This window comes from Coloeus monedula (assembly GCF_965178545.1).
Source record: "Coloeus monedula genome assembly, chromosome: 21".
NCBI classification, from domain to species: domain Eukaryota; kingdom Metazoa; phylum Chordata; class Aves; order Passeriformes; family Corvidae; genus Coloeus; species Coloeus monedula.
This window is the reverse complement of record NC_138801.1, coordinates 9,891,464-9,917,562: the sequence shown is the minus strand read 5'-3', so window position 1 is coordinate 9,917,562 and position 26,099 is coordinate 9,891,464. Positions and strand designations below refer to the sequence as shown.

At 55.0% G+C, this 26,099-nt stretch overlaps 2 protein-coding genes across 3 annotated transcripts; one reads left to right on the top strand and one right to left on the bottom strand.

Annotated features, from left to right (window-relative positions):
- Nucleotides 1-1,641: 1,641 nt before the first annotated feature.
- On the bottom strand, nucleotides 1,642-22,874 carry LRSAM1 (leucine rich repeat and sterile alpha motif containing 1). The gene is made up of 25 exons (XM_082295010.1): nucleotides 22,583-22,874; nucleotides 19,374-19,556; nucleotides 18,888-18,944; nucleotides 17,469-17,513; nucleotides 16,981-17,058; nucleotides 16,724-16,792; nucleotides 15,940-16,024; nucleotides 15,018-15,139; nucleotides 13,844-13,934; nucleotides 12,886-13,016; nucleotides 12,272-12,301; nucleotides 11,563-11,685; nucleotides 11,335-11,474; nucleotides 10,749-10,793; nucleotides 10,265-10,335; nucleotides 9,685-9,784; nucleotides 8,900-8,987; nucleotides 8,200-8,274; nucleotides 6,629-6,709; nucleotides 5,175-5,270; nucleotides 4,547-4,645; nucleotides 3,785-3,916; nucleotides 3,299-3,380; nucleotides 2,994-3,133; nucleotides 1,642-2,512 (listed from the first exon to the last, which is right to left on the bottom strand). The coding sequence occupies exons 1-25, from the start codon at nucleotides 22,703-22,705 to the stop codon at nucleotides 2,387-2,389; spliced, it is 2,412 nt and encodes an 803-aa protein (XP_082151136.1). The 5' UTR covers nucleotides 22,706-22,874; the 3' UTR covers nucleotides 1,642-2,386.
- Nucleotides 22,875-23,163: 289 nt separating this feature from the next.
- RPL12 (ribosomal protein L12) lies at nucleotides 23,164-26,099 on the top strand (the record flags this gene model as incomplete). Of its 2 annotated transcripts, XM_082295108.1 has the most annotated exons (7): nucleotides 23,164-23,326; nucleotides 23,401-23,474; nucleotides 23,829-23,927; nucleotides 24,579-24,660; nucleotides 25,286-25,372; nucleotides 25,802-25,914; nucleotides 26,003-26,099. In XM_082295108.1, exons 1-7 carry the CDS (start codon nucleotides 23,290-23,292, stop codon nucleotides 26,006-26,008), a joined length of 498 nt encoding a protein of 165 aa, XP_082151234.1. In that variant the 5' UTR covers nucleotides 23,164-23,289. The 2 variants fall into 2 exon arrangements, with proteins under 2 accessions (XP_082151234.1, XP_082151233.1); XM_082295107.1 differs by lacking the exon at nucleotides 26,003-26,099 and having other exon boundaries at nucleotides 25,802-25,932.

Sequence of the window (26,099 nt, the reverse complement as noted above, 5' to 3'; positions counted from 1 at the left end):
GGGCCAGCTCGGGCAGCAGCGTCACCATCCTGCAGAAGGGGCAGCTGACGAAGGCCACGCTGGCAGCGCGACACACGAGCCTGCGGAGGCAGCGGCGGCACAGCGAGTGGCGGCAGGGCAGCTGCTGGCGGCCCCCCCCGGCACCCCAGTACGCCTCGTAGCAGATGCCGCACTCCCGGCCGGGCTCGGGCCCCGCTGCCATCGCGCTCCGCGGGCACGGCCTGGCCCGGCCGCTTTTGAAGGCGGGGGGCGGCGATGGCCGAGCCCGGGGAGGGGAGAGGGGCCCGGGCGGCCGCCCCACCCTGAACTTCAGCCTGGCCTCAGGGTGCCCGGCGGGCGCTGGAGCGGCACAGGGAACGCTCCTCCTCCATCGCAGGGCTGCTGCCCCTAAAACACCTGCTGCTCTTTCCCTTTTCCCTTTCCAAATCCATTATATTCTTAATACTTCCCAAGCACAGTTTCTATAGTTAATTTACTTCAGGACCAGGCCAGCAGTGGGGACAGCAGCCCCGTCGTGCACCCATTTCCCACCAGCCCTGGGGTCTGTTTGCCACCCGGTGCAGGAGGTGGCCCTGGCCAGGAAGGACAGCCCGGCACTGCCGACGCTCCGGGAAGCGCTGGCACCTCTTTACGGGCACTGTTCCCGAGCTGACCTTGCCCTGAGCTCCTGTCACTCATTACCACCCCCAACACGGCCCGGCGGCCACCGGCTGGGAGGGAGGTGGTGCCGGGGGCGGTGGGATGGGAGCGGGGCACAGGGGATGGAGGGGGTGTTGCAGCATCGCTGCTGCTGACCAGGTGTCGGGGCAGCCCTTGGGACTCTCCTCCCTCTCTGGCCGCTCCCCTGTGGTGCCCGTGTGGTCCCTGACTGCCCCGGGGAGGGGGGAGGCGCAGGGGGGCTCCTTGGGGGCTGGATCCACTCTCCCTCCTCCTCGCCGTGCCTCATCTCCCCGGCCAGGGCTTGTGATTCCCTCCTCCTCCGCGATCCCAGGGAATGCCGAGGGGGAACGGGGAGGATTGAGGGTGTGTGACCCTTTCCACGACCTTTCCTGGCCTCATTTAGGCACCTCCGCCAGGGCTCCCCTCCTCCATCCCAAGCACTGGCTGCTCCTGGTACAGCCCCTTGCCCTTCCCCAGACAGGACCTGCCTGCTCTGATGTGCAGCAGCAGCAAAACGTGAAAACAGAGGCTGGAAACAGCCCCAGGATGTTCCCGAGGCACCGGGCCTGGTGCTGTGGCACGTCCCCAGGACACTGGTGGCACGGGGTGCTGGGCACAGGCCACCTCCATGAGGCCACACACGTGTCCCACAGCGATGCTCTCTGCACAGGGCACCTCATGTGAGGCAACCCAAGCGCAGGGTCCAAGGTCTCCTGTCTGCCTGGACATCCCCGGGGCAGCTCCACAGTGAGCAACACCCTGGGAGAAGGCCCAGAGCCTCAAATTCTTCTCTGTTTGACGAGGAGATGAGAAGGAGGAGGTGACACTGGGACAGCCAGGCTCGTGGTGGCCCCGTCACTGTTCCACAACCCCCAGCTTTCAGCCACCCCCCTGCAGAAGGAAAGAGGCAGCAAACACTCCCAGCAGAAACCAGCTGCAGTTTAATGGCTGCTTCTGGGGAAGGCTGTGGTGGGACCAGGGTCACAGCAGCATTTTTATATTTCAGGGTCAAGAGCCGAGGGACAGACAGGAATTGTTACTAATTAATGACAACAGAGAAGGCCCCACACCCCAATGCATGGAGGCACCGTGGATCTGAGCTGGGCACAGGCCCAGCCCTGTGTCAGTGCTGTCCAGTGGCAGCAACACTTTCTGCTCCCTACCTGATTTTTGGACAAGGGACCCCACTGGGCTCCGCTGGCCAGGGCAGGTCCCTCCAGTCCTGGGGGTGTTGCAGACTCTCCCCTCCCACAGGAGCAGGAATTAGGGGCTGGGGAGCTCCTGGCACTGCCCTGCCTGAGGCTGCAAGCCCCAGACACGCTCCTGTGGGTGTCCAGAGCAGAAGCCCCAGACCTTTGGCATGACAGAGGTGCAAGGCACTGTCAGCACACGAAGAACAGCACATCCTGGTCGAGCACTCCCACGGGCAATTCCCCCACTGCTGGAAGCACTCCCCGGGCCCTTTCTGAAGGCAAACAGCTCTGCAAGAGAGGGGGAGCCACAGGTGCTCCCAGTTTGTCACCCAGTGCTCCCAGGCACGGGGATGCTGGGCAGGCAGGCAGGAGGAGGGGATTCATTAAATGAGCCCCAGCTGGGAGGATGCGAGGCTCCCGGGGGGCCGGGCAGGGGGAGGGCAGTGCTGGTCGGGCTGGTGAGGGGCTCTCAAGAGGGGCGTGAGCAGCAGCGGGGAACAGCCCGGGAGCGCGGGCGGTGCCTCCGGGCCGGCCTATGCGCTCTGGAAGATGCGAATGCGCTGCGCGATGTCCCGGCGGCACAGAGGACACGAGTGCAGCCGCTCGCAGCAGCCCTGGCAGCAGCAGACGTGGCCACAGGGCAGGAAAATCGTCTGGGGCTGGGGAAGAGACAGAGAGGGGACACGGAGAGTGCTGCTGGCCCCGAACGCTGGTCCCAGCACGGGGGGAGCTGGGGATCAGCCGGGGGGGGGATCTCAGCGTGGGGGGCAGAGCCCCGCACCCCGATCTCCGTCCCCACTGGGTGTGCAGGGCCTGGGCTGTGCCGAGCAGGAGCGCGATGGGACACAGGGAAGGACACGGGGGGGCTGAACTGAGCAGCCCCCGGAGCGCTTCCCATGGCCGGTGGGTGGAGCGCAGCGCGGTCCTGCCCAAGCCCGCAGCGAGCCCTGTCTTTCCCTTCCCTGCCCTGCCCTTCCTTCCCTCCCTCCCTGCCGTGATGCCCGAGTCCGGCGGTGCCGGGAGCTCCGGGATGAGCACCCAGCACTGCCAGGGCCAGGCTGGGGACACAGACCCGGGGGTGTGCTGGGTCCCGCCCTCCCTCCGCCGCCTGCTCCAGCCCCAGCCCCAGCTGGGTCTCACCTCCTGCTCCATGCACACAACGCACTCCGACTTCTTCTCGTCCCACGGCAGCGGAGGGGCCGTGGGGCCCGCGGGCTCCTCCGGGGGAGCGCTGGGCTCTGGGGCCGCAGGGACCGCGGTGTCCTCCTCCCTCCGCAGCTCTGCAACCACAGCCGGGTCTGAGCCCGCTGCCCATGGTCCGGCCCAGCCCTGCCTGCCCTCCTCACACTGTACCCACAGAGTGTATCTGACCCCCAGGGCTCCCTGCCCCAGGCTCAGGCGCCTGCTGTGAGTGTAAAATTGTGGCAGAAATTAACTGGGGGTACCTGGGATGGTCGCGGCCACAGCCAGGATCTCCTGAGCCCGCCTGAGGATGGCACGCTGCAGACCAGCCTCTGTCACACCGAGCTGTGGGGCAAGAGGAGGCTGTTGGCCCCAGAGGAGACAGGGGGCTGATGTCCCCAGGGGGACACTGAAGACTCCTGGGCATTGCTGGCAAGATGTGGCCATGCCAAGGAAAGCCCCTCTGCCAGACACCAGGAATTCCCCGGTGCCATTTCTACACAAAGAGCAGCTGGAGGATGTTGGAAGATGGAGCCAGGCTGCAGCTCACCCTGCAAGTCTCTGGGAGAGCCCCTGCCCATGGGGACAGGCAGAGCAGCACAGGCACCTGTCCCTGTGGGGAGGTGACACAGCAGAGCACCAGCCAGACCTTTGTCCTGCCAGACCCGCCAGGCACAGCTGGGCTCGGGGCAGGGACAGGGACAATCCCTGCTGCTGTTGTCCCACACTGTGGCTCTGCTGTCTCGTACCTTTTCCAGGTCACTGGCACTCATGGTGCCGAGCATTTCCAAGGATATTCGGTGGTGAGCGAAGATTGGCACGTACTGGTCAGCAGAGAGCTCGAGCAGGAGGTTCACCAGCTGCTGCTCCAAACCCTTCTCCTGCGAAACATGGAATGAGCTCCCAGACTGTGCCCCTGAGGCCAGGGTGTGCTCATCCCTGCCCTGCCCTGCTCCAGGTGTTCTGCATCCCAAACACACCAAAGCCTGGAAGCCCAGCAGCTGGAGCAGCTCTGGCCCCAGGTGTTTTATGAGCACGGCTCAAAATGTTGAGGTCTGGGAATCATGGAATATCCTGAGCTGGAAGGGCCCACCAGGACCATCCAGTCCAACCCCTGGCCCTGCACAGACCCCCCAACAGCCCCACCCTGGGAGCGCTGTCCAAACGCTCCTGGAGCTCTGGCAGCCTCGGGGCCGTGCCCATTCCCTGGGGAGCCTGGGCAGTGCCCAGCACCCTCTGGGGGAAGAACCTTTCCCTGCTCTCAGCCTGAGCCTGCCCTGGCCCAGCTCCAGCCGCTCCCTGGGTGCTGTCCCTGGCCCAGGAGCAGAGATCGGAGCTGCCCCTCGGGAGGAGCTGCAGCCCCCGGGGAGCTCCCCTCCCCTTTGGCAATCCATTGGGATTGGATCTGTGTGATGGGTCTGTGCCCTGCTCCCAGCCTTAGCTCAGGGGGCTGTCCTTGCTCCCCCCACAGCAGAGCAGAGCCACAGTGGGAACAGGAACAGCAGCAGCACCTGGAGCTTCAGGGAGAGGGGCTTCTGGTTCAGCAGACGCTGGTACTGGATCAGCCAGTAGTTCTCCTGTTTGGTTTCACTCTTTGCCTCCATTTCCAGCTGAAAAACAAACTCCTTCACTCAGCGGCCCGAGGGAACGTGGCCAGGGGGGTTCAGGAATGGATGTGCAGGAGGAAACCCCCAGCCAGAGCAGTGTACTGGGGGTAAAACAGGCATTTCTGGCTTCTGCAGGCTGGCCCCACTTTGACCCCCCTCCCACCCAGTGCACGGCTGTGCTTCCCCCTGCCCCTTTGCCCCAGACCCTGTGGCCTGGATTCCTGAGGCTCAGGAGAGTCTGGAGACCTTCAGGATTGCAAGACCACAACTCCCATCCCTTGTGCTCATCCTGCTGACCACTCCCTTTCCAGCAGGGTCGCTGATGGTGATGATGGTGCCTCGTGCTGCACCAGAGAGCGCTGCTGTGCCCCCAGGTTGACATCAGAACTTTCCGGGGTTAAATTTGCCTCTGGATCTGGACACAGCCCTGCTCTGCTCCCCTTCACTCCCACACTGAGCTGTGGACTCTTCCCTGCAGCCAAGCCAAATGCTTCCTCATCCACAGGCAGCACTCCATGAGGGACTTCATTACCAGGATTTGTTGCAGTTCTTCCTCCCGTTGCTTCTTCTCCTTGAGCAGCTGCTGCAGGAGGCAGCTGAGCACCCGGCGCTGCTCCATGACGGCCTCCTGCAACAGGAGAGCTCTGTCAGCCACATCCCCACACTGCTGCCACCCTGTCCCCTTCCCAGCAGAGCCCCTGCCAGACCCAAACCAGTCCCTGTGGCTGTGGAATCCCTGTGCCCCACAGCTCGGATCCTCTCCTAGCAGCTGGCAGGGCAGAGCCAAGCTGAACCCACTCCTTTCAGCCCTGCAGTGCCACTCTGAGCAGCCCCAGCCCACCCTGGCTGCAGCAGCTCCTCCTCACTCCATCAGAAGTTCAGCCAGAAGTATTCATGGTCCCTCTCCTTAGAATCATGGAATCTTAAGACTGGTTTGGGTTGGAAGGGAGCTTAAAGCTCATCTTGTTCTACTCCATGGCATGGGCAGGGACACTTCCCACTATCCCAGGGTGCTCCAAGCCCCATCCAGCCTGGGATCAGCACCTGGACCCTGCACAGGGACAAGGCCCCTGATTAACAGGAACAGAGGCAGGAAGCATCAGGACCTCCACGGAGGGGACAGGGACAACTGATGACAGGGGGAAGCTGCTCCAGCCCCAGCAGGGACCCTTTGAGCTGCAGGGCACCAAGGGCAGGGGCATCCAGAGACATTCAGGTGTTCATTCCTCGTTCCTTGGCTCCTGGTGCTGAAGCTGCAGGTGGGTGCCTGGGCAGAGCCCTGTTTCCTGCACTGCCCTGTAGCTCCTGTGCTCACCAGGGTCACATCTGGTCTGCCCTCCATGAACTCTGGGCAGTCCCTCTGCCCTCCAACACCACAGAGTGACACAGAGGAGCTGTGTGAGTTCAGGTAGCACAACCCAAACCTTACACCTGAAGGATCCAGGACAGGGCTGGGAGGCACTGCTGCCTCAAGTCAGCACTTAGCACTGCTCTGGGGGTTTGTCACTGATTTTGGGCTGACTGAACAGCTGACCTGACCTGGAACATGGCACCAGAAGAAAACAACTGGTGCAAAAGCATCACAAAATAAAATCTAAAGCCAAGCTGCTTAAGCTAAACCTGGTATTCCTCAATGCATGACTGCTGATGAAGTCAAAACCAAAACACAACACAATGTAAGAGGACATGCAGGGCACAGCAGGCAGGTGGTTTTGGGACAGCCAACAACTGGGTTGCAAAATCCTTCCCCACCCAGCACACCTGGAACTGCCCATCCCTATCAGGGCTCCTCTGTCTCTCCTCTGAGAATGCCTGGGGATGTTTAGGACCAGCAGCGATGTCCCACTTTCCCAGGACACAGAGGGTTGGTGTGTCCTGTGCAGAAGGACCTTCTGACTAAGCATAAAACCATCTGGAAACTGCCAGGAGCAAAGGAAGCAATCCCAGAGCAGAGAGGATGGGGGGCAGCCCCAGAGCCCCACGTACCTGCAGCGTCTCTGTGTCCAGTTCTTGCCTCTTTACCTCCAGCTGTGTCAGCTGCAATAACTCTGTTTCTATTAATTTAATCTAGACAGAAGATGAAACATTTTTTACTGACATTTAAAATGACTTTAATTTATGCTCTTTTAAAATGAGGTCTGACTGCTGCCCTGGCAAGGGCAACACTGCAGAGCACCCAGAGGTTTGGAGGAGCTGTTTGTGCTCTTTGGTGATGTTTGTGCTCAGGGTCCCTCTTCCTTTGCCTGAGGAGCTCTGTCCCCAGCTCTCCAACTGTCTCTCTACTCTGAACACCTTCTGTTCAAGTCCAGAACCTCACTGCAATCAGTTTGTGCACCCAAACCTTTTGCAGCCACTCTGGAAAGCAGAGTCAAGGCCCTCCCAGCACCACGGCTCAAACCCCAGATTCCTGGGACAGTGCCCTGGTTTCCAGGTACTCCAGCAGTCCCAGAACAGCACTTGCTCTTGCAGGTGGGGCAACTGAGACACAGAGAGGTGAAGTGAGTTGCCCAAGGTCCCACAGCCAAGCCAAGATGAGAGCCCAGCTCACTCCTCTGCCAGGCCACCAACTGTCCCCAGGCCACGCTGCTCCCGCTGACCCCAGAGCTCTGCCCCTGCCCTGCCCGTGCAGCACAGAGTAGGAGGGGTCCCAAGGGTGAAAGGTCCAGCCTTGGCATCAAGGAACAAACTCCCTTCATTCACAGAGCAAGTGGGAGCAAAATGCAGGGCCCTTATGGGTGAACCCAGGCAATGATGGAGAGCTGTCAGACAGTTCACAGGCTGCCAGCAGAGACTGTCACTGGGGCTCAGAATATCCAAGCCCTCAAGTTTATCCACCAAATCCTGACCTGAGACTTTCTGCTGTGTCAGATCAGGACAGGGAAGATTCTGGAGCACTGTGTCAGAAACCAGCACCCCACCTTCCTGCATCCAGCACTGCCACCTTCCCACCATCCTGCATCATCCACTGCCACTTTTCCATCTTCCTGCATCATCCACCTCTACATTCCCACCTTCCTGCATCATCCACCACTACTCTCTCCACCAGCTCTTGCTCTTCCCCCGACTACATCACTGCACCTTCTGCAGAATGGAGCTCAGAAAGGCAGGCTGAGGATGGGAAAGAAAAGGTGAACTTATGGCTCAAGGTGCAGCTCTGATGTGCTGGATGGAGATGCAGCGGGCTCATGTGGAAGCAGCAGCCCTGCCAAGTACCTGGCCTGAAGGAAATCAGAGGTGCAACTGCAGATCACCCCCAGAGCCAGCACAGGTCTGTCCTCCGGTGCTTTACCCACCAGTGCTGAGGTGACTGGAGCAACGGTGATGCCACCACCCCCAGGAATCTAAAACCTGCTTTGACACTCCCTCCCTTGGTGCTGGGAGACTGGGGTGTAACCAACACTGCCCAACTCTGTTCCAGAGCTCTCAGCAGCACCAGAGCTCTCCATGGCCTCAGACCCTGCTCTGTGCTCACAGCACTTTGTTCTTCCTCTCAGGGTCTCCTTGAACAGCAGGATGAGCTGAGCAGCTGGTTGCTCTTTCCTCTGTTGCTGACTCACCTGATTCCTGATCTGCCTGTGCATAAGATCCTTCTTCACCTGGAGAGCTTCAAAGGCAACTTTCTGCATCTCAATCTAAGGGACAGGCAAAATCCTGCTTAGTGAGGTGGTTGGTGATGGGCTAAGAAGCTGCTGCATTGCAGGGACTCAGGTACAAGTCCCTGACTGGTGTTTGCTCTGAGCAACAGTGTCCTGAAACTACAGCTGAAAGCCCAGCAGGTAAAATCCACCTTGGAGACACACAGAGGAATATTAATGTTCTTCAAACATTCATCTGGAATGCTCTGTGTGACTCCACCTTTCCTCTTCAGTAGCACTGAGCAGCCAGGCTGTGCAACAGGGCACAGCTGCCCAGCACTTCTGAGAACAAACTTTGAAAATGCTTGTCCCAAGTCCCCCAGAAAATCTGCCAGAAGACAGGAATTCTGTCTCAAAGTCCCCTCTTAATCATCGTGTCAGTTTTGCTTCCCCTGGTCTGTGCTTCTGTCTTCTCTGAAAACTTGCTGTCTAGATAAAAAGTAATTTTCTTTCAGCCACCCAAGTTAGTTTGCCAGAATAGCAGATATTCTCAAAGTTTAGCATGTAGTGTTCAATAAAATAACTCCTGCATGCAGCCCAGCTCAGCCCCTGCTGCTCCTGTGAGCCACTCTGGATCCTTCTTTCCCTCAATCCCCCATGAGCAGTTTACTCCCTTGCCTACCTGCTGCAAGATCTGACTGACAGCTTTGTTCTGATCCAGCTGCTGCCAAGCCTGGATTTGCTGGAACTTCTGATCCATCTCAGCTAGGCTGCAAGGAGATGGATTTGCCATGGAGTTACTGCCAGGTCTGGGACTCTTGAGGCAAACCAGAGGAAAAGCAGGCAATGGGGAATGCAGGGGGAGAAATTTCTGTCTGACCAGGGGGAAGAGCCGTGGCACCACACAGCTGAAGGCCATGGATTTAACACCTTCCTTGCACCCAAACCAAACCTGAACCACAGGCCCCTGTTCAGCAGGGTCACAAGGCTGTTTTTGGTCAGTGTCAGATGTTGCCAGATTAAAATTTCTCACCTTGTTGTAAACAGTGAGCCAGGATGCTCTCAGTATGTGCAGCAACACACAGGTACTACTTGTGCACACACAGCCTCCTTGAGGCAGCCTGGGAGGGGAGGGAAGGAGCTCTGGGCCACAGTTTGGCACTGGAGTGCCTCAAGAAACAGGAAGACAGCTGGTCTAATCCCATATTTAGCAGAATGTATAAGGCAAAATAAACAGTGCACAAAAGTGACAGCTCCCATCAAGTGTGATTAACGTGCATATTGTGGTCATTAGAAGGGAGCTCATTCAAGGGAGTCTGACAGTTTAATTTGCACTGTCCTGTGCTGTTACAACTGTCCTGCTGCATTCCAGCAGCTGCAGGAGTTCCTGGTGTACTTAGGGGAATTACAGTGCTGAAAGAAAGGGATTTAACACCAGCACCAGCAGCCCCAGACACCCCCCTGCACCTGGAGCAGGCCTGGCTGACGAGGTCCTGCCGACGAGACTCAGAGGTCATTTGGAGGAGCTTGTTCTTGTAGGTCTCAGCCAGCATCTGCTGCATGGCAGCTGGGGACAGAGGGGACAGAGGGGCTGTCAGTCCCTGCCTGGCTTGGGTGTGCAGAGCAGGACTCACCCACCACTGCTGCTGCAGTCACTGCAACCAACAGTGACTCCTCTCCCATTGCTCTTCCCATTTCACTGATTCCAGAGCAACCCATCCACCTGAGAACTGTGGCTCTTCACTGGGAAAAGAGCTCAGGAAACTCCACTCTGCCTGTGCCTGCTCCTCTTCAGAGCTCAGAGGAACCCAGTCACTGTCTACCAACCCTGAGATCACAGAACCACGGAATATCCTGGGAAGTAGGAAGGGACCCACCGAGTCCAGCCCCTGGCCCTGCACAGACCCCCCAAGAGCCCCACCCTGGGCATCCCTGGCAGCGCTGTCCAAACGCTCCTGGAGCTCTGGCAGCCTCGGGGCCGTGCCCATTCCCTGGGGAGCCTGGGCAGTGCCCAGCACCCTCTGGGGGAAGACCTGTCTGGACTTACAGGCCACTTCCCGCCTGCGCAGCTGCTCCATCTCCTCCTGGGTTATTGCCATCAGCTGTTCCATCCTGATTCTGCCAACACACAACAACAATTCAGCCACTCCTTCAAACAAGGCCTTCTCCTCCACCCACCCAGCTCAGGGTCTCAAGGCTGGGCAGGTTCACCCTGCTCAGGAAAGCTGGGCTTATCAGAGACACCAAAGCCTCAGTGATTTTTTGGTGAGCAACCTCTAAGTTTTATGGGAGACAACATAATTTTTGCTCAAAACCACGGGGACAATGGCTGGGTGTACCAGACTAGGTAGGACCAGGCACACCTAGTCCAGTGTTTTGCCTCCAACAGTGACCAGAGCCAGCTGCAGGTATGAGATGAACCTCTCCTGACTTAGGGTGGATTCAAGACTGCTGACTCTGAAAGGAAGCTCCCATCCCTCTTCCCAGCTTCTTGCCCCTTTTCCAGACAATCTTGTTTCAAGGAGACTCACCTCTCATTCTCCAAGGACTTCAAAATGTCTGAACTTTGTTTTTGTCTAAAAAAAAGATAAAACAAGAGGCTTTCATCAAGCTGAGCAGGACATCCTGGTTGCCCAGAGAGCAGAATCATAGAGTCACAGAATATCCTGACTTGGAAGGGACCCACAAGGATCATCCAACTCCTGGCCCTGCACAGGACAACCCCAGCAATCCCCCCATGTGCCTGAGAGAAAACAACTTTGCTGTCATGCACAGCAGAGCAGCTCTCAGCAGGCTGGGCACCTCCCATCAGCACCAGCCCACACGGAGACCCAGCAGACACAGGCAGGGGCACCTCAACACTTCAGATTTGCACCTTCCATGAGGAATTCAAATTTGTTCCACAGCACTGCAAAATCCCAACATCACACGTGTGAAACAGCTTTTTGAAGATGCAAATTCCATGTGCTTTAAATGGGTCTTTGGCAGTCCAGGAGCTAAGGCAGCTCCTCCAGACATTGATCCTGACCAGGTCCAAAACATTCAGGGATGAAATGAACCACTCAAAACAACATGACAAAAAAAAAAAAATCTGAGAAAGACCCCCTGGGACCCCACCTTTGGTTGTCCTCCAGCAACTTCTGGATCCGGCTGGCAATGCCCTGCTCTGTGTCCTTCAGCTGCTGCAGCAGCTTCAGCCTCTCCTCCTCCAAATAGCGCTGGTGCTTCGACAGACCCTGCTCCAGCCTCTGCTGCTCCTGCCCAGAGCACAGGGAAACCAGGAGAAGCTGCTGGGTTTGGGGAAGGCAGGGGATGCCCTGGAGGGGCCCTGCCCAGCACACCCACCTCTCTCACTGTCTGCAGGATCTCATCCTTGTGGCTGTTGAGCTGCTGCACGAGCAGGGCCTGTTCTCGCTGCCCCACGTTCAGGCGCCGCTCAAATTCCAGCTTCTCCTGCTTTTTTTTTTCCTGAGAGGAATAAGGAGAAAGATTAATGACAGGAATCTCCTTCCCAAGCAAGAACATATTCGGGGAAAAAGGTAAAGCAAGGCACAGCAGCCTCCTTGCAGAGAGGAAGGGAAGCCAAATGGCAAACAGGAGGCTTGCATAGGGGATGGAATCGTTCAGTCCTTAGGAACCCAAAAACTGGGAAGGAGAAGCTGCTGCTCTCTTCACAGTCTCCAAACTCTTTCATGTCGTGAAGCTGAGGTCCCTGGGCATCGACTGATACCAAAGCAGCCAATATAAACACGTGGAGGGAAGCCCAAAATGCAGGTTGGGTTCAGTTCCACGTGGCACAGGACTCCCTTGTCTGAAGGAAGCAGCCAGCTCTGAGCAGCTCAAGCCAAAGGCAGTGGGAACTGCATGGCAGGAGCTGCTGGTTATCTCAAAGTGAGTCTTGCACAGGGGAAGAGACAGAGACCAGGGAAACAAAATGAACAAACTGAAAGTGCAGCCAGGTGAGGGGAATGAAAAACCAAGTAAAAAGATGGAAAACAAAAACCAGAAGCAGACCCATGCTGCAGACAAAGCATTTGCAGGAGCTGATCCTTACCTTCCTCTTCTCATAATCCAAGAATTTGTTCTGAAAAATAAGCAAAGCAGACATTTACCCCCAGAAGGACTTTTATTTGTAGATGCTATTAGCCCTCATTACATCTTCCCCTGAGTGAAGACATCAACCAAAGGCACAGGAACACAGGCCCAAAGTCCAGTCACTCAGGCTTCTCCAGGGGCACAGGCATTGACTCTGCACTTGCCAAAGAGCACAGGAATTAGCACAATTAACGCAGTTATTGGCCCAGCCTCCCCTTTCCCATGTCTAGCACTTGGCTGGGAAGCACAAGGTTCTTCTGCAGCTGCTGTCCCCCAGAAATACACATCACACACTGCACACTCCATGTCTCACCCTCACCCCCATCCCTTGGCTCCATCATTGCTTTCAGGATGGAGACAGTTCCTTGGGTTGTGTCTTCCAGGAGTCAGCGTGGCGACACCAGCCCCAGCTCAGGAAGGAGATGAGCCACCCATGCACACACTGTGCCTGGCTGCTCCCTTGATCCCAAAAGACACATCTCATGGAGGGGAAGGTGATGGGGGATCATGTGCCAGGTGCTGTGATGGAACACAGAGACAAATCCCAAACCCTCTTGTGCAGAGGAGCCTCACCTGCCACTTGCTCTCCTCCTCCAGGTACTTCTCCACTGTCCTGTCCACCCCATCCACTGAAGTTCCTCCTCCATTGCTCTCCAGCGTGGGGAGCAGGTACTGTGAGGGAGGGTAGTATGCAATTCCACACTCTGGAAGGCACCAGACACGAAATAAGAATATTTGGGGATCAAAGACCTCCTTGGCAGCATGGCTGAGGACTGGCTGGTGTGTGGGACTGCTCCCAGCTGTGCTCCCTCTGCCCACACAGCAAGGAGTGCCCGGCAGGGCTACTCCAGCTCAGGCAGGGTGGACAAGGAGCTCTGGGAGGAGCTGGTGCCACTCCATCCCCACCAGGACAAGGACCTGCTGAGACAGAAACACACCCTGCACATGGGTACAGGCTTGGTGACTTCTGCAGGCCTGCAGATGTTACTGCCCAGACCAAAATAAGTTCTGACTATGCCTTGCAAGGCACTTCCCCCGCATCAAACCTCCACCAAAGCTCCCTGTCTGTAGTAAACACAGTGTCTACAAACTCCCAGTAAATTTCCTTTGTCATTTGAGTTTTCCATCTGGTTTCACCATTCTCGTAACACCCTGCAGGGCCCAGGTCCTTCCTCAGAGAAAATGAGGGCAGAAAGGACCTCAAGTGACTCCTGAGTCTCTCTCCTTGTCCCAAGGCAGTGACATCTGGACAATGCCTACACTTCCCCCAGGAGAAAATCCAAATAACACAGGAGATGCACTGACTTCCTACGGTCACTGAGACAGCCTGACCCAGCCACTCTGATTTTTAACAAACCATTCTAGATTTTATTGTGGCAGGGCTCAGGGAAGGACTCGTGTTGTGCTGTTTGCCAACAAAGACAGGTAACCAGGAGTGCAGGGCATCAGCAGCCATGCCAAGCAGAGCCCACACAATGCCTGTCCTTCAGAAGTGCCATCCCTGAGCACACCACAGATGCTCCTGGCTCACCCTTGCAGAGGAACTGCTGGATGGCCTCTGTACCCGCGCTGCAGATCTCAGGGGATGGGTAGGTCATGGAAGAGGCATCCAGGGTCAGCGTCTGCAAAAGAGAACACACAGAGCTCCAGGTTATTCTGATGGCCCAGACAGAGCCCAGCTGTAGTTCTCCTTGCAGCTCTCCAAAATTTTACTTAATGTTACCCTAAATGCTGACATAAATACGAGGCTGTATGGAATCCCTGCTGGGTGTCTGGCACCTTTCACAGGTGACTCCACTGTCCCTTATTTGGGAGCTTCTGAGCTGGCCACTCACTGGCACATTCCCCTCATGCAGACATTGGCACTCCATGTTTAGGTACCAGAGGTCCCAGCACTTCTCAGCTACAGACATTCCCTATTCCATGTCAGGGAGCTGGAGCCCTTCGGCATGGAAGGGGGGATGATACAAGGGCATGGAGAGGAGTCCCATAAAGAATGAAGGGAAGAGCCAGTGTTTTTGTCCTCCTGTGGCCACCAAAAGGACCTAATGTTGCCTTTTGTAGGGAAGGACATAGCAGGAAGGCCTGGAAAAGAACCACTTTATCAAGCACAGGGGGCAAAGCTGCACAGATCCCTCAACTTGGGCTGTCCACAAGAGAAGTGAAGCCCGATGTTGTGTGTGAGACAGGAGAGAGCATTTGTTCACACCTTCCTGCTGGTGTCTGAGGCAGCCCTGTTGCCTCACACTTGCACCATTTAGTACTGACAGGTTTGGCAGCCAGAAGGCAACATACCCATAAAAATCTTGATGCTTTTCCCATCCTGAATGTGCATTTCAGGGAGCCATAAACCCATGGAAGCTGACAACAAGCTGGAGATCTTTCAGGGTGACAGAGGCACAGTTTGTGCTCTCAGAGACAGCCCTGGCAGGTAAAATCCAGGGGTTCACTCCCTGGGGATCACTTTTGTCATGATTAAATGACAAAATTATCAGAATTAATTGGCAAAGTGATCAGATTAAATGGTAAAAATGATCAGAAAAGACCAGAGCAGGTACACAAAAGTTATTTTGGACAGTGTGAACAGCCCTGTTACAATTCCCTGCAATGCATCCTGCCCAGACCCTAAACATTCCCCTCCTGGGCTGGGTTTATGCCCAGCTGAGGGAAGCAGGCTGGGAAGGGATGGAGCCAGGGCTGGGTACCTGCAGGGTGCGGACGTGGGCCAGCACCCGCGGCAGCTCCTGCAGCACGTTCCCACTGACATCCAGAGCCCGCAGGCTCCGCAGGCCGCTCATGCTCCCGGGCAGCTCCCTCAGCTTGTTCCCTTCAGAGACAGAAAAGCCAGTTAAAACCATGGAACCTTGCCAAGACAGGAGCCAGCAAGCTCATCTGCTCCAACACCAATCCACAACCACATGTACGGCTCATTTCCACAGGGACGGGGCTGTCCCAGGTCACACAAGGACTCAGAGGATGTCACTGCCCACTGCAAAGGGCAATTTGGGATGCAAATCTCCTTCACAGCTGAGGTCACTGCTGCAGCCTGGATCTGTGCTCTCTATGAGGTGAGTATTTGTACCATGGAGTCTTCTCCCCTCTGGTATAAAGTCCCAGGGATGGGAGGAAGGGGACTGAGTGGGACTGCACACCCAGGGCTCAGAGCCCAGCTGCCCTTCCAAGTTCCTCACCCTCCATTCCCTTCCCCGTTTCACCAACAGCTCTACGTAACTAAATCTCCTTTTTCTCACAGATTTATGGCACTGCCTAGCTGGAAAATGCCCAAGACTCTGGAAAAGAGGTGTGACCCTTGTGCTTGGGCTGTGCCAACCTGGTGGCGATGCACAGACTCACAGGACCCAGCTCTGGGTGTTGGGGACCCAGCTGGGATTTGATTTATCTGGCTGAGTGCTCTGCTTACTTTACTGGAGGGCTTGAGGCTGACACATTTTCTGCTTAGATGATTTCTTCTGCCTTACCAACTATTTGAATTCAAACCTTCCTTGTGTTCTTCCTCAGAGTGTAAACCATGTGGTGCTTGCCTTGGTTGAAAGGAATAATTGCTAATGCAGCTCAACACAACCCAGATAATAAATGTGCTTTGCTCAGAGCAATCCCATTCCATACCTTTCACATTGAGGACCTGGAGCTGGGTGAGGTCTCCTATAGATTGTGGAAGGCTTTTTAAAAGATTCCTTTCAAGGTTTAGGACCTAAGGTATTAACAGAAAAGATATTCAAGATATTCATCCAAGTCTCATGTCTTCTACACATCTGTGCTGCTGGGACTTTCAGGCCCAGAAGGACAACTTGAAATTGGTTTAGGCAATACTTTCTCAGTTAAAAAAATGTATTTTCCACTAGCCCTGGATGAAGGGTATGCCAGGCTACCAGGGGCAGTGAGAAACCCTGCTCACCACCAACATCTGGTGCTGAATCCAGATGCAGGAACTGGGAATTGGAGTATCCAGGGCAGCACTCCCCAACTCCAGCTCCCACAGGCTGAGCCTAAAGCTGCCTCCTGAGCAGAGAGACCCTGAGTGTGCCCTTAGACACCGCTCTGGGTTCTCAACATAACCACACCAGGGACAATGGCGAAAGCTGAATGTTTGAGGAAATCAACAGACTCTGCTTGCTTGGCCATGGGAGCCACTTGGGCTGCACCAAGCTTGGAGAACATAACCAAGCCTGGCTTTTCCTGCTACTCTCCTGCTCCTTTCCTCCTCTTTTCCTGCTCTTTCTCCAACCAGCCAGCTCAACAGCAACAGTCAGGTTGATGTGATAGATCTGACAAAATGGCAGCATCATGGACGTTGTGATTAATTATAAACCAAGCAGCAGTAACCCCACATCCCTGCTGACCCCAAACATGCCCTGTACAGACACCTGGGATGCAGCTGCACATCTTTTACCTGGAGAGCTGCCAGCTGACCAATATCAGCAGGAAGTGATGCCAGCTGGTTGTCATGCAGGTCTAGAACCTGGAAAAGCAAACAAGGTTGGCAACAAGAGTCATGAATTACCTCACAGTGAAAATTACTTTGCTTCCAATGGGGCTTTGAAGAGCAGCTCAAGCTTTTCAGGGGACGTGGGTACTTAATTCTTGGAGGTCTTTTGGAAATGCAAGCATCAGTAACAAACAAACTAGGCTGTTAAGAATCACAATTACCTTCACAGTTATGAGACTCAGGAGGCTGCAGGACTTTGGAACTAAAGATGTCAGATTATTTGTATGAATAATCAGCACCTGGGGGGGAAAAATCTCATTGACACATGAACACAAGAGACACCAGAACAAGCACTTCTGTTGAGGTTGAACTGGGGAGGCTGTATAAGAGCTCAATATCTTATTCAGCATCATATAAAATATTAAAGTAGGAAATGGATTGTCAGAGAGGTCAGACATTTTACATGAGATCTAAACCAGAGCCCAGTTCCTCACATGAGAAATGCCCTTAGATAGGCTAGGACAGGAACAACCACCTCATCTTTCCTGGCAAAAGTTAACTTTAAAGAACACAGACAGGATTCATCCAACTCAAACTGCTCTCTGTGTAGCATCACACATAAAACAACCACACACAGTCATTTCAAACACAACAATAATACTCAAGCATAATAACAGAATTATTTAATAATTTCTGATTGCAACATTACCTTTTTTTGCAAGACCTTGCAAGTTGCAAAGGCCCCATAAGGAACCTAAAAGCAATTAAAAAAGTCATGTCAGACTTCTCTTGTAAGAAGTTCTACACTGTACTGTAAATTATATATAAATTTATAAATAGATATATAAATTTATAAATAGATATATAAATTTATAAATATATAAATTTACTGTTCCTGCCTGTGAAGTGTGAACAACTTGACTGAATATAAAAGTGATGTTAAAATTACTGCCCCCTGATTTTGGCCCAGTATTTCCCAGGGAGCTTCCATTTAAACAGCTTCCAGTGGCTCTCCATGACACAACAGTGCCACAGAACAGGCTGAGGCTTAGGCAGGAGTTCAAGCCTTGTGTGATTTAATATTCATTGTGCAGATGAGTTCAGGCAGAGGTTCAGTTTAGTCATCACAGAAATGCATTCTGTGGTTTGGCAACCTCACAACCACGCTGCAGTGTGCTGAGAGAGAAAGGTGAGCACCAGGCAGGACAGAGTGTCCCTGATGTGCCAGGAGAGGGGCAGGCACAAAAAAGGAGACGCCAGTTCAGCCCCTGCCAGGCACAGCTGGGCACTGTGACCTTCCCAGCAGCAGCCAAATTCCTGTCCATGGTTAATTTTAAAACCAAACTGATGTCTCACTTCATTTATTGAAACAACAGTGGCTAAAATCAAACAGCAAGACAGAGTTTTATGGATGGTCCCAAATCTTCCCCACAACAGCCTGCTTGGCAAGGGCATCCTGTATTCAGGATCGACATTGTAGAAGCATGAGACAAGAAATAAAAACTGAAAGTGAAATAGAAATGGGTTTCTGCCTGAGGCTGGCCGGGCTGGCAGCAGGAAAAGCTGTGTCTGGGTGCCTGGCACTCTGTCACTGCCTGCCCACACACCAGCAGATGGATTGTTTCTCATTTAGTTGGCTGCCATAAAAGAAGCCAAAGTGGGAGTGAGATTTCCTTCCTTAATCAGCAGCTTGGAAGCAGGATTGGGATTTTCATTTACACAGAAAAATAACCACGGGTGGCAGACTGTGTAGTTCTAAGATTAGAAATACTCAGCCTTTGGCAAACCAATTCCCTCAGGACCAGCAAAATTAAGCCATGAGGTCCCAAACTAGGGTCAAACAGGGTACTGGTGGAGGGTATGAGACCACCCTGCCCTCCTCAGCTTGTCAAACTAAAAGATTCCCAGGACAGAAATGGTGTTGAAGCATCAGGCAGGACAGGCAAACTCCCACCAAAAAAATAGAGCAGAAGCCCCCTGCTAAAAGCCAGAGCTCAGAGGAAGAGGTGGACCAGCAACAATTTCTGCTTTAAGGCTCACATGCACAAGACTAAATATGCCAGTTGGCACCAAGAAGCAGACAGAGAATCAGAGCAGTGAGTGAAGACTGGAGTTGTAGAGGACATACCTCGGAGAGCTCACATTTGGATATGTCAAGGGTGTCATCAGCACCAGCTTCTTTTGCCTGGGAAGATACACATCCAGAGAATCAGACCATGCAAAAATACAGCACCTCTTGCTGCATCTTGCCCAGAGAGGTCGTTGACTCCCCATCCCTGGAAGCTGATGGGGCTTGGAGCAGCCTGGGACAGTGGAAGGTGTCCCTGCCCGTGGCAGGGGGTGGCACTGGATGGGCTTTAAGGCTGCCCCCTCCTGTCAGGGAGTTGTGCAGAGCCAGAAGTTCCCCCCTGAGCCTCCTTTTCTCCAGGCTGAGCCCCCCCTGCTCCCTCAGCCTCTCCTCCCTTCCTCGGGAGATTCCCTGTGCCAGCACTGCTCCAGAGCTCCCACAGTAGAGAAGGTGAAGCGACCCAAAAGCAGATTTCTGCCAGAAGCCAACTGTAAACCTGTGGCTGCTTTGGACAGACAGGACAGAAATGACCCTGGCAGTGCTTACCAGGCACATCTGGTACTCAAGGCGCTTCCGGGCATCATCGCTGGGTTTCTTCTTCCTGGAGAAGAGAGGCATCTTCAGTCCTGACTCTGGCTCTGTCCAGGGGCACGGATGGTCAGTGCAGAGAAAGGCTGAGGAACCCTGGGGTCTGTGTTTGCTGGGGAGCCTGGGCTGCAGAACTGGGACCTAGTAAGTGGCAGGGGAGAAGATTAAATGAAAATAATTGTGTCAGCAATTGTCTTTGTTTAGCTGCATCACACAGGCAGGTTCCAGCAGAGGGAAGTACAAACATGAGCCACTCAAGCCCTGCTGTGGTTGTCTGGGTCAGCCCTGGAATAGGCACAGAGAAAGGTTACTGAGGGATCAGAGAAATGCAGGGTCCACTCCAGGAATTAGAAAGCTGTATCAAGAGATCAAGCACCAGGGATAAAACCCAAACTATTTAAACTCACAGTCAATTCTGGCACAACAATAAAGAACTGAGAGCAAGGATTCCAGCTGGTTCAAGTGTCAAGGGAAGAGAAGTTGAACCTGAGGGAGGAAAGAGTGGGTGCAGGAAGATGCCTGGTGGAATCAGGAGTGCAGGTGGGTGGAAAGGTACAGACACCAGGCAGCTCTGGGACAGGGCTCTTACCCAGCAGGGGAGAAAAAAGGAGCTGCTGGCAGGTTTTGAGGGAAAGGCAGAAAGCTGTGACTGGACAAGGAACGGGGAGAGCAGCTGGTAATGGTACCAGTGAGGATGCTGGAAAAGAGATGGGGCCAGTGGAGCAGTGAAATCAAGGAGAAAAAGGGGTTTATCTGTGGCTGCATAAGAGCAGGGGGCACAAATGGGCAATGCAGAAAGAGCCTGAGCTGGGGTTGCAGGTGAACAGGAGCTCCCAGAGGGACCTGACACAGGGATCTGGCTTGGAGATAAGACTGGGAGAAGATGAGAGAAGGGCAGGAGGGCAACAGTGAGCCCTGAACAGGAAATAACATCTTAAACACTTGCAGTGACTTTTTTAAACACTGTTTTCCTAAGCAATTTAAAAATCAGCACAAGAGAACCTCTACTTCACCAGTGGAGCAGTAACTGGCACAGCTACAGAACAGTTAACTCAGGGCTCAGAGGAGCTCAGGTGTTGGACACAAAATGCTGGTTCTCTGCCAGCTCTGTGTCTGCAAAGTGGCTTCAAACTCTCCTGAAAAGCAGGTACCCACAGGATCCAGCCAGGGGTGTTCCCTGAGCAGGGAGAGCTCTGCCAAAAACGCTGTAAAATCTTTATGGAGATAAATCCTCACTGTAAAAGTAAAATAATTCAGTCTAATTCCTCCAAGTCTCATTCATCCCTCTTCCTTTCACTCCAGGAACAAGGAGGCAGAGACATCCTGAGTCACTGTCCTGCTCTCACACCACTCACTGCAACAAGCCATGGGCCACAGCAGGAGGTGGCTACAAACTCATCTCCAACCATTCCATGGCCTCTTTCCCTGCCATCCCCATTTCTGTCTTCTCAGGCAGTTCAGGTCATTGAAATGCTCCTCAGACCCAGCTCCCAGGAGGGGAGGTAAGAGCCAGAACTCAAAGGATTGAGCAAGAAGGGAAAGAGTCTGTCAGGAGCTACAGCAGGGAAATGCAGGAGAGTAATCAAGGGCAAGACATCAGAGGCAGAAACAAAAGGAGATTTAAAGATGAGAAAGCTGAAGGACAAGGTGCTTGCAGCAAGGTATCCTTCAGCTGATGGCCATGTTCACCTCTTTGCTGAGCACTTCTGCATCCCCTTGTCCCACCTCACCTTTCTCTATTCCAGCCAGATCTCATTGGCCGTGGGGACAGAGGGAAATCATCAGTTTTCACCCAAGAAAATGGATAAAGACATGAAGGCTGAAGGGCAGACAGTGAACAGGAAAAGAATCCTACCAGGGGTTGGAAGATGAAGGATCCATTTGCTAAATAGATTGAACAGCTTTCAAAAGTGGAAATTAGTGAAGACACATCAAACTCAGCAGCCAGAAATGAGAAAGGCCCTTGGCATGTGACCATTGCATGACGTAATTTTTATTTATTCAGTTACTGAAAGAACTGTCTGTAAGTGCCGGGGCCAGCACCCACCCTGCAGGCAGTGAGCACCCATGGACACCAAACCCTGCACCCCATGGACACCAAACCCTGCACCCCATGGACACCAAGCCCTGCACCCCCACTGCTCTCTGCAGGCACCAGCTCTGCCTGAGGAGCAGCCACACACTCGGGGTGGGGAAGGGCACAGGAATGTCCTCTGGGTGCTTCCCAGCCTGCAGCTGTTGGAGGGATGTCAGCAAAACAAACCCAACCCCCTCATTTTACAAACAAATGTAATTAAAATGCAGCAACACAGCTCTGGAAGAAGCCCCAGTTTTCAAAAAATCCTGGGCTGTAAATGCATCTGGGCACTGCAACAAGATACGATGGGGGTGTGGAAAGAAGAGATGTTTTATTTAGTCTGGGAAAACACACTCGGGAGCACAGTGAGGGAGCAGCGAGCCAGGGTCTGGATGTGGGTGGGCTCCTGAAGAGGCTGCCTGGCCCTGGGGGACAGAGGACACCCACAGGCTGCTCTGGCTCTCTGACAGGTTATCAGTAGGCAGCCCTGCAGGCACTGGAACAAGCCACAGAGGAGACAACAGCTGAACTGCAGCTCTGGAACTCGCTGTCCTGCATCGTTTGCTCTTTGTGCTGGAGCTGCCGCCCCTGCCACAGCCTGAGCCTGCCCGGGGCCTCCCCTGGCAACACCAAATCTCCGCTCGTCTTCACCAGTCCAGCTCTGACTCTCAGTCCTTCCCTTCCCTCATCATCACTATTCTCTTCTTCGTCTCTCTGGAGGTCCCGCAGGGTCCCCCTCCCAGGGTCACACAGCTTCCAAGCTCCTCGTCTTCTTTACCCTTCCCTCATCCAGAACAGCGCCGTTCTGTGCACGGGGGCCCAGAAACTCGGAAGGATGAAGGACTGAGTCGACCCTGCCGGGATTTTGGCTCGCAGCGCTCGGGCACCGGCCCGACACCTGGGGAGAGCAGCGACAGTGAGCGAGGGCAGCGCCTGCTCCGCGGCGAACACGGCGCAGCTCCGGGCACCGCCTGCGTCCGAGCCTTTCAAAGGAGCACCCCCGAGCCGCGGTGGCCGGGGCCGGCCCGGGGCAGCCCCAGTGTCCCACAGCGGGTCCCACAGCAAATCCTCCCTCCCCAGCCCCGCTCACCGCTCGCCGCCGCCATCGCTGCCTCACCGCCGCGTCACGTGACCACCGGCACCAGCGAGAGGCGCGGCCAGAGCGTCCCCCCCCGACCACAGAGCTCTGCCCTCCGCGTTCATGCGCCCCCATGCGGCTGGAGGACCGCCCCGCCGGCCACAGGATCCCAGAATTGTTTGGGTCGGGAAAGATTCCTCTGGGATCACCGAGTCCAGCCTGTGACTGATCCCCGCCTTGTCCCCATCCCAGACCACGGAGCGCCACGGCCAGGCCTTCCTTGGACACCTCCACGGATGGGGGCTCCTCCAGTGCCCTGGGCAGCCGCTTCAGTGCCCAACCACCCTTCCACATTTTGCAACAGGGATAGGTGAAAGAAGAGAGAGAAGAGGAAGAAGAGAAAGAAGAGAAAGAAGAGAAAGAAGAGAAAGAAGAGAAAGAAGAGAAAGATAGATAGATAGATAGATAGATAGATAGATAGATAGATAGATAGATAGATATCCCATCACAGCCCGCTCTTCGCCTCTCGCGAGATCTCGGCCCTCATTTATACTTGCCTGTCCTCTCGCGAGATCTCGGCAGTATATCTTGGGCCCACGCCGCCATCCCCGCCTTTTTCGCTGTCCCGGAAGGCCTCGGTTTCGGCACCGGCCTCCATCCGCCTCCATCCGCCTCCATCCGCCTCCATCCGCCTCCATCCGCCTCCATCCGCCGTCGCGATGCCCCCCAAGTTCGACCCCAACGAGATCAAAGTCGGTACGTAGCGGGCAGCGGGCGCGGGAGGGGGGCGGGGGCCGCGGGGCTCGGCTGACGCGGCGCTGTCCCCGCAGTTTACCTGCGCTGCACCGGCGGCGAGGTCGGAGCCACGTCCGCGCTGGCCCCCAAGATCGGACCCCTGGGGTTGGTACGTACCGGAGACGGGGTTTTGGGGGAGCGAGGGCAGAGAGGTGGGAGGTCGGGGGCGAGCGTGGCCTGGGAGGAGAGGGATGAAACATGTCCCGAGCAGAGTGGGAAGCATGTCCTGCTTGAGGGGAATGAGTGAATCCCGGGGGAAATTCAGCGTGTCCTGGGGGGGGAGGAGGGATAAAATGCGTTCCGAAGGTGGTGGGAAGCGTGCCTTGGGGAGCACCGGGGCGGTGCTGCTCTATCCTGGAGTAAAGGTGTTCAGCAGTAGCACACACGGAGAAGAAGCCGGGGCAGCGCTGGGGCCCTCGGCTTTAACCCGAGCCCTTTGTGACCTCCACGTGTTGTCCCTCAGTCCCCCAAGAAGGTGGGCGATGACATCGCCAAGGCCACGGGCGACTGGAAGGGGCTGCGGATCACGGTGAAGCTGACGATCCAGAACAGGCAAGCGCAGGTACCGCACGCCGCAGGGCCCGGCCGGTGCTGCAGGCGTGGAGCCCACCCGAGCTCCGCCTGCTCCAGCCACCAGCCGGGATCCCGGCAGGGTCCACTCAGCCCTTCATCCTTCCGAGGTGGATAAAATGAGTGCCACACAGGGGGTGTGTGGGGGTCTTCTGAGAAGACCTTAAAACGTGGGTGGGGGGGATGTGTGTGGAGCCTGGGGCTTTGCCAGGCTGGAGGATCCTGAGAAATGATCCTCATGTACCAAAATTCAACTTTGATCCTGTTGCAGATGAATTGTTCTTTCTACAGAACCTCCAACCAGCAAAAAAAAAAAAAAAAACAACCCGTTACTTAAAGCAGCACAGAAATAAATAAATTGAAATGTTGCCAATTCCTGTAGCCACCTGCCACCGTACCTGTTCTGATGCCCGTGGCTGGTACATTCCAGTGGTGAGCTGAGAGGAAGCCCCAGGCAGGAAGCAGTCCTCTCCTGCATGTGGGGAGGCCTGTGCCGAAAACCTGGGAACAGATTCCTACAGCACAAAAAAAAACCTGGAGCATGAGGGAATTACCTTTGCTGAGATAATTGACTGCTTGATTATGTTTGTTAGCAGTAGAATTCCGTGTAGAATAGGGGGGAAATTAATCTCTTTCCATTTAGATAGAGGTTGTTCCTTCTGCCTCTGCTCTGATTATCAAAGCTCTGAAGGAGCCACCTCGTGACAGGAAGAAGCAGAAGAACAGTAAGTGTTCCCTTGGCTCTGGTTCTGAATGTTTTGGGGCTAAAAGAGGGGAAATACCAGTAGCTTCCCCTGGGATTATTCAGCATAAACTGGCAAATGGGGGACACGAGGCTGGTTTTGGGCATCCCCATTCCTGCAGTGCCAGGGTACCAACAGATGGCACATCAGCAGAGCTCTGTGTTTTAGGAGATTACGGAATCTTGGACTGGTTTGGGTTGGAAGGGACCTTAAAGCTCATCAGTTCTACCTCTGCCATGGGCAGGGACACCTTCCACTGTCCCAGGCTGCTCCAAGCCCCAGTGTCCAGCCTGGCCTTGGACACTGCCAGGGATCCAGGGACAGCCCCAGCTGCTTTGGGCAAAGCTGGTGTAGAACAGGCAGCTGTAGCTGTGCTGTAGCACAGGGCCTGGTACAGCCAGAGGGGAGCTGGCAGAATTCCAGCTTAGAAAGAGGAGTTGGGGATAATTCGGTGCCGCAGTCCGGGAGCTGCAGCACTGACAGCAGCCCTGCTGGAGCTGCAAACTCCCAGCTCTCCACGTGGTCCGAGTGCTGGGAATGGTGCTCCCAGAGGAAGCCAGGAGCTGGCAGTGCCCAGGTGGCCTCAGTGCTGCTGTTCCCTTCACAGTTAAGCACAGCGGCAGCGTCACCTTCGACGAGATCGTGAACATTGCGCGGCAGATGCGGCACCGCTCCCTGGCCCGGGAGCTCTCGGGTGAGTCCTGGCGGTGGGATTCAGGGAATGCTCCTTCTGCCTGCTGCGGATCCCAGGAGGGAGGGCTCACAGCTGAGTTGGGAACAGGCAGCCTCAACACTTGGGGAGGGGAGAGGCACAGGGAGCACTCTCCATTGTGTTCCTGGGGGAATCCAGGGTGTGAGATCTGGGTACGTGACTTGATGTTCCCTGGTGAGCCCTGAGGCTCCAGCCTGCAAACCCCAGAGGGAAAAGGGACAGCTGAGAGCTGTGAGGAGTTCTCTGTGTCAGAATCCAGACTGGTTTGGGTTGGAAGGGACCTTAAAGCTCATTCAGTTCCACCCCTTGCCATGGGCAGGGACACCTTTCATTAGCCCAGGTTGCTCCAGGTAAGTTCCTTGGATGTTTTCCTGTGGTAAAGCACTGACCAGCTGCATCTCCCTGCTGCAGGGACCATCAAGGAGATCCTTGGCACTGCCCAGTCCGTGGGCTGCAGCATTGATGGGAGACACCCCCACGACATCATCGATGACATCAACAGTGGTGCCATCGAGTGCCCGGCTGTAAGTGCCCAGCTCTAAATGAAATTGCTGTATCACGTTTAATTACTGACAGACTCCACTAATGAGCTGTGTCTGCTTCTTCCTACAGAGCTAAGACTGCAGAAAAGGAAGTTGCCACTTAACAGGCTCCTTCAGTTTTTTGTAGCACTTTAAATACTTTAATAAAAGACCCAGTTGTCTGCAAA